The sequence below is a fragment of the Cariama cristata genome, unplaced genomic scaffold (assembly GCF_000690535.1).
Source record: "Cariama cristata isolate BGI_N322 unplaced genomic scaffold, ASM69053v1 scaffold3201, whole genome shotgun sequence".
NCBI lineage: Eukaryota > Metazoa > Chordata > Aves > Cariamiformes > Cariamidae > Cariama > Cariama cristata.
The window spans coordinates 36149-44008 of record NW_009598495.1 but is presented as its reverse complement, the minus strand read 5'-3'; the positions used below and the strand labels follow the sequence as shown (position 1 = coordinate 44008).

The following is a 7860-nucleotide window of genomic DNA, read 5'->3' as shown; positions in this document are numbered from 1 at the left end:
TTGTCCAACTCTTTGGAAATTGATAAAATACTTCATCACAAAGAAAGATATGTTCCAACAAGGAAAAACCTCCAACTATTTCAACCTGAAAGACAGTTAATTAACACATGGCCGGTGATCAACAACTCTAATCTTATATACAATATTAAAAAAACCCACACAAATGATTTATGAAACTGCCTGGCAGTATCAAATAGGAACTAATTGTTTAGGAGTTAGTGGACTTAAACACCTAGTACCCAGATCTGCAGAGGCTCTACTTAGTAACACAACACTGACCTGTCTTCTGTCCCATTGACCACTGGAATTCTGTCCCGAGACAGGCTGGAGAGATGGGTGCCTCAGGAAGGACGTTTCAGGAAATGATAGTTGAACAGTTAGACAGAAATGGCAAGCCAAGGAAGATGGGGAAAAGGAAGATCTACTTGATATCATGTGAGTACTATCAAAAACAGAACTCAGATTTCCACCTCCTTGCTCAGACAACTAACTGTGCTTTTGAGGAATTAAATGAGCAAATTAAATCAAATTGAATTACATGTTACAGAATTAAATTAGTCGTAGGGGTTGGATTAATTCTGTGGTCCACTAACTTCAGTTCTGTTTTACTAGATTCTCTCTCAGCTCATTTATTCCATCTTTCTCTTTTTTACACATTTCTTCTCTTATTCCTTTAATCTTACCTGTAGAATCACTTTTTAAATAATACACATATACAGACACATTTGTACATGCGTAGCATTCCAAGATGTAGTTTCTCTTTTAAATATTTTTTTTTTTTTGGTAATTTACTTGCATTTAACTGAGCTACTGTGAAAGGAACACAAGTACTTTTCAAGTCAACAGAATTATTTTTTTTTTTACTAAAATAAAATACAATTGCAATTTATATTTTAAATTTGATGAAAATGTAATCCATGCAAAACCATCTTCTCTTAACTAGGATATGAAGCATATATTGCTGTTGTAGTAGAGGATCAAATTAAGGGATCTTTCACTGCACAAGGAGTTTCAAGACTGAAAAAAGCCCCAGAGAGTATTAAACATGAACCTTCAGTGGGTGGAGTCTGGATGACTTAGCAGAGAATTCCCTTGCATGCTCCTTCTGGGAAACTGTTCCAGAGCTGAATGCCCAGATTACATCATGCACGTACTGCAAAATTTAAGATGAAAACATAAAACTATGGATAGGGCAGCCAGAATCCTTGCACGAGCCAAATGATACATAGAAAAGTAACTCACATTTTTGAGTTTGCAAATTGTGTTGTTAGAAAAGATGCAAAGATTATCTGCGATATATGACTCCCACTTCTTGCTTTAATCATTACACCTTTTGGTTACTTTTAAGGTCAATAATGTTCTAATTTCTTCTATTCTTTTTGCTAAGGTTTCCTATTTTTACATAAGATTTGGTTTTCAAAGTTGTCAAAAATGACAGACTTTATCTTCCTCTTTCCTATTTTACATAAGATGGCTGTAAAATCATCTGATGATGTAGTCATTTTGGTGTCTCCTCCTCATTCCAAGATTCCGTACCTCACTGGAATTACCGTACAGGAAAGATTTCTCTCCTATGAAAGCCAGGGTTCACTGATTCAGCCCTTTAGAAAGCACTCCAATTAACAGACAGTATAGGTCTAAGTTATCAATGTATGAAAGCAAGGACTAAAACCAAGACAAATTAAACGCAATACTTTGTTTAACAGATCTCCCCTAGGAAAATCATGACTTGCTGAAGGAAACAGTATGTAGTTATTGAAGTACAGCTCTCATTTGTCTTAATAGAGTTAATACTGAAAAAACTTTCCGAGACTCCTTCAAACCAGCACTAGTATTTTGTCAAAATATGACTTTGCCATTTGCGTAAAACTTAAATTGTAGATCTGCAATTTTTTTTTTATTCTCCAAGTTTTCAATTGTTTAGTGTGCACTAAACCTTAAAACCTACTTGTGATTAAAGGTGATGAAAAGAAAATATAATTCCCTCCTTTCTAGTCATACCCTGCATGTCTGAAGCTGAGCTATTACACCCTGATTACTTCCGCATCTTTGTTCTTAAGTGGGGAGCAGCCAATGAAGTCATTCTCAAGCCAAAGCTCTTCTGCCCTGCTGTGCTCTTCCAGCCACAAACTACACACAATCACAGTGTTTCCGTGGGGCCCCACCACAGAATGAAGCTGCACGGCCAACAAAAATTGTAGATTTACTTGGTAGGTTTCCCAGAATGTCCTCAACCCCATTCTCCATTCATGAACTCCTGCTATTTCAGTAGCAATGACTCCAGGCGTTAGTCTACTACAATACTCATATATAATATCACCTCCATAATAAAATGTCCGCTGTTACCTTCAGACTAACTGTAGATTGAATTTCAGATGCAAGTTTGAAATTAGTTGGTTTTTTTTTGGCAACATCTGCACAAATGAGAAAAAGATGCATTAAATAGTTCTACTAAGGAAAACAGAAACCCAGACACTGAAGTCTAGCCCTTCCTATTATATCTTGAAGATAAGGATAAATTATTTCTTCATTTACTTCTTTTAGTATGAAATGGCAAGGTAGCTCCTAACATTTCCTAGACCTTCACCGCCTGGACTTAGAAAGAAAGTGAAAATTTAAAAAATGCTATACTTCGTTTACGTAAAAAATGGAATATAAACTTTAAGGAAGGGCAAATGGGTTGAAAAGATTTTCCATTCTCATTGAAAAGACTACAGTAATGGTCATATCTGACATATAAAATCTTGTAACAGCTGTTATGAAATATTTTCTAAAGACTATGAAGCTAGTACAACTAAGTACAATATTAATTTAGTTATCTTTTCTCTAATGCTGTGATCAACCTATAATGCCATCAGTGGGGACACAGAATCTTGAAACCATTACATATAATTTTTAATGCATTAGAATATTTTAGCAAAAAATAAAATTACTGTAATAATTTTCATACATTTAGCCCTTTTCAAAGTAAAATAAAATGTCCATCTTGTAAGGTGAATTGAATGGAACTCACTTGCTTTGCTTTTCACATGTTATTTCTATATATGGCAAGATTTGTAAGACTTGATGACAATTCCAGAAAGAAAATGTTTTGCACTTTGTATTTGTACAGGACAGCAGGCGAACATCTTCAAACTCCATCATCTAATGAACTGAAGAATAACTCATCCTTTCTCATGAGCCTGCTAGAAAGTGATAGCTTATAATCAAGATCACGACTTTTTTGCACAATTGTTTTACACGACACAGTATCTATGATGTGGGCACCTGCAAGAGAAATTTCATTCAAGCTTTCTTCCGGTTATATTCTGCCATATAGGAGACCCAGGCGTCATTCTTAACATCGTAGTCTCCGGGGCCGTAACAGGCTGCATTGGCATGGGATTTGAGCACCAAAACAAGAAAGCACGGCACTCCTCTCACTTTATGGTAGAGCCCAGTTCATAATTTAACCTGTGATGTTCTCTAACTATAGTATATCATTAATCTGCAAAAGTACTGTGTGTTTTATAGAAGTAGGGAGGAGCCAGGAATAATCTCTGTGGTTCCAAGAAGGATAGGGAAGATGCTGGGAAAATCATAACTAATATGGTTTCCATGTAACACATACCTATTCATCCAACCAAACACACCAAAATGCTTTTTCTTTATGCTTATTATGAGTAAGCAGGAATACCTGATTTTTTTTGAATATCCAATGAAACCGGATTAACAGTAAGAATGCATGCATTGTTTAAAACAGTCACTGATCTTATTTCGTATTACCCCAAAGAGGAATAAAGACCATCACTGACCCAGCGTCCCACCTGGCAATAGCTAAGCCTTTTTTTCTTAAAAAGGCATAACCTCTAGCAGCTAGTAAAAACTACCTGTTTATAAAACCATGGTGACCATAAGTGCTTTCACAAATACTGGTTAGAGAGTAGCCATCATTTTTTGACATCAACCCGTTGATTACAGATGGCCCAGATATGGGTTTCCTGGAAAGAATTTTTTTCTGATTTTTCAGATAAGCATTGGTTATGGACACAATGTTACCAGCCAGATGGGCAAAGTACAAAGAGTAACGTGTAACTGCAATGTTTCTGCACAGATTCTATCACAACGCTTAAAAAAAAATCACCAATGAAATGCTCTAAGGCACTTTGAAGAAATAGGCAAAGCTAGGAATCACAACTTCAGTATTTTACATTCAGGTCCATCTTTGTCCTCTATTAAAATTCCCTTAGAGTAGATATTATTTTTCATGTAGTACATCAAAGGATAATGTCTTGCCAAATGTTTCTTTGAGATTGTTATAGAACTTTGGGTTTCATTCTGTATTATACTTATCAGACTCCTTGCAGGGTGTGATTCATCGTCACCTATCTCCACTGTGTCCTCTTTAAATCAGGCTGCCTTACTACAATATCCACTTGCAAAATCGAGAACTGTGCATCCAACAAAAGATATTTACCCCCTCAATCTAGCAGAAATTTCTTCTTAAATTTACCAAATAGAAGTACACTGTTCAGTAGGGTCTTCATTGCATACTAGAAAGCTCCAAAGAGATTTTGATAAGAACTAGGAACATTATTTACCTGGCACGGGAGCCTGAAAACTTGTAGTAAGGGTGGTTAAGGAAGAAAATAGGTGAAAAGACATTCAGAGAAGATATACATGATTCTTTTTCCTAACCCAAATCATCTTAAAATGCTTCTATTCAGCTGCCAATGCATAAAAGCAGTTTAATTTGGCAGAACTTCTACTTGGAAGAACACAGTGTCCTGAAGCTGGTTTTCTTATGCAAAGCCTTCCTTATAGCTTTCAGCAGGCGAGGTATACACCATGCCTACACCAATAAGCTAAATCCAGAGAAGGTACATAAATAGAAAGGGAAAGGGTGCACATTTCCTATTGCTAAATGAGCCTGAGTTTAAATTAATGTAAACTGGTTACTTTACAAGGAGTCTAATGGTCATGCAAATTACAGTAACCTATACTTCCCTCTGATTTGGCTGGCTTTGTTCTTTCTATTTTTTTAAACAAAAATCCTCAGACTTCTTCCTGTGAGTGACTTCGTTAATAGCAATTTGATTTCATTTTGCACATAGGGATGCAGCTCTGATTATAGGTATTACAGATAGCTAAACATATTTCATATTTATGCCTAGGAGTCCCAGAACAAGTGTCCTGGAAAGCACTAGCTTTGACATAAAGCTGAATTTTCTTTTTGACAGTTATAAATAACAAAAAAACAGAACAAACTTCTCAGCTTTGTCTTAATAAATTCAGCAATAATTGAAAGTCCTTACAAAACTTTTCTTAGCATTCTGAAATACATCCTGTGATATAATTGAAAACACCATTAGAAGGAATGATCTTAATCTTGCATTAAAAGTCAAACACCCTTGTTTGCCAGTATGCTGCTTACGTAAACTGAAATGAAAACTATGCTATTCTTCAGTAATGATCCAAAATGGTTTAATTATTCTCTTTAAAGTGATTGTGTTTTGGACCATCACAGCAGAATATTGTAAGAATATCAACAAATTTTTTATGTTTAAAGCCACATTAAAAAAGAGCTATATCCAAGTACAGAAAAAAACAATATTTTATTTATAATCTTAGTTTAGTGTTTGAACTACAAATTCTGGTTCTAGAACTGTTTAAAAGATCATGGGTTTATAGGTTTTCACAAGTAAATTAATTTCTTGGGTTTGTTTTTTTTTTCCCCTCCCCACTTTTTCTTCCATTTTTTCACAGAAAGGTGCTTTTGGTAAATACAGAGCAAATCATTACATGAAAAAAAACTTTCGTTTGTTTGTTTTTCTCACTTGTAGAGTTGCTGTTATTATTCCATTCTCTGTTGAATAATTTCAAAAAGGGCATGAGAAAACAAAAGAAAAAAAAGAGAAAAAGTGACAAAATAGACCGAATCTCACCACTAGAATTCACCATAAAAATTCCCAAAGTGTAACAGAATTCTTACAAAATTTCCTAGACCAGTTCTTTTAGGGAATCAAGATCTCCTATGAAAAATATGGCAAATGGGAATCAGGGTAGGTTGGGGAGGAAAAAGGGAACGAGGCGGGTAAATAAGTGCAGCAAAAACAGGTTCTGAGGAATACACATAATTTTGTCTGCTTTAGATCACAATAGAATTTTTAATAAATAAATTTCTTTTTCTTTGTAAAGACACTTTTTTGAAACAGTAGATTTAGCCCAGTCATTTGTGTCATTTGTTTTATAAACCATCTTTTGTTGTCCCCACCCCCACCCCATAATGTCATAAATGTTTTAGATTTGAGTCTCTTGTACATTGTCTTTTGAGTTCATTCGGATCAATAACGGTTCATGCACTGAACTGTGTATTGAATTTATTGTGTTAACTGTTGTTGTGTGGTTGAAAGGAGACTTATAAGAGTTATAGTGATTTAGGTGCTCATGCTCTATTGCTGGCATGGGCAAGTGACTCTCTAGGGGTGTGTCACCTGTAAGCTCATCATCCACATTAATGATCTCTACAGTCCGTGTTGGAGCATGATGGTTCTGCCGGTGATGCTGTTTCCTCATTTTGTAGAAAATTACGAGCATCACAGCAGCCATGAGAGTGATAGCCACAAAACAACCAATTATGATTTTGGTAGTCTTCATAACCTCATCTATTCCCGGGATCCCGTTGTTTGCGTCCGTCACAGGAATGGTGAAGGTTTTTTCTGTTGATCTTGTGCTCTGTGGAGTGAGTGAGGTTGTCATGTTAGTGGTCTCCCAGTTGGTAACTGGTGTGGGCCCAACCTGCTCTGTGGTCTGTGCCTCATCCTGAGAAGGTTCCACAGTCTCTACTGTGACCGTTGAAAAGTACGTGTAACCAGGGTTATCCAGGGCAGTCACATTCAGTGTGGCAGAAGCTGTGGTATTCCCAACAGAGTTACTCACCATGCATGTATACAAACCCGTGTCTTGCACAGTTACCTTTGTAAAATTTAACGTGCCATCACTGAGCACAGCAATCCGAACTCTGTATGCCCCATGTGTCATAACAGATCCATTTGGAGTAATCCAAGATACAGAGGTCAGGGAGGTTGATGCCCGGCATTTCATCTCTGCAGCCATGCCTTCTGTGACGTTGAGGTCTGCTGGTGGCTCCACTATGACTGGAGCATAACACGTGAAGTAATTCAGGTCCAGCTCACCAATGTACCTTCCTTTTAAACTGGGAGGTGTGTGGCAACGGGCGCAGCACGCAGTATTGGAGGGTGCCTTGTCTTTAATCCACCAGCTGAGCCAAAGGATATCACAGTTGCAGTTCCAAGGATTGTGATGCAAGTGGATCCTTTCTAGGCGGAGTGGTGTGAACAGGTCATGAGGCAGTAGTGTTAAATTGTTGTGTGCCAGATTGATCTCTACAAGTGACTGAAGGTTATCAAAAGCATTCCTTTCTATCACTTGAATCTGGGACTGTATCATCCACAATTTCTGAAGATGCATTAACCCTTGGAAAGAACCTGGCCGGATGGCAGTCAGGTGATTCCCAGAAAGATCTAACTCATCCAGTTTTACAAGGGGGGTGAGGTTAGGAATCTCTCGAAGATTGCACATGGCAAGGTTCAAATACCTCAAGTTGGACAGCCCTTCAAAGGCACCTTCTGAGATGTACGAAAGCCTTTTCAATTCCCCCAAATCCAACCTCCGGAGAGAAGGGATTCTGTTAAAAGCATAAGAAGGGATGCTCTCAATGGGGTTGTTTCTCAACCACAGTTCCTTCAGTTTTGACAGGTATACAAAAGCCCCATTTGGGATAGTGGTCAGACGATTGTCAAAGAGTTCCAAAGTGTTGAGATTGGCCAGACCATTGAAAGCCCCGATTTCAATTGTTCT

The 7860-nt window shown here is 37.2% G+C and overlaps 1 protein-coding gene across 1 annotated transcript in view; it reads right to left on the bottom strand.

Annotated features, from left to right (window-relative positions):
- Nucleotides 1-5791: 5791 nt before the first annotated feature.
- The window catches only part of LOC104168635 (leucine-rich repeat-containing protein 4C-like), a 2422-nt gene continuing 353 nt past the window's right edge, over nucleotides 5792-7860 (bottom strand). Inside the window, 1 exon segment of the mRNA XM_009709291.1 lies at nucleotides 5792-7860. This exon segment is cut by the window's right edge and continues 30 nt beyond it. Within this exon segment, the coding sequence (XP_009707593.1) occupies nucleotides 6280-7860 (1581 nt within the window). The 3' untranslated portion in view covers nucleotides 5792-6279.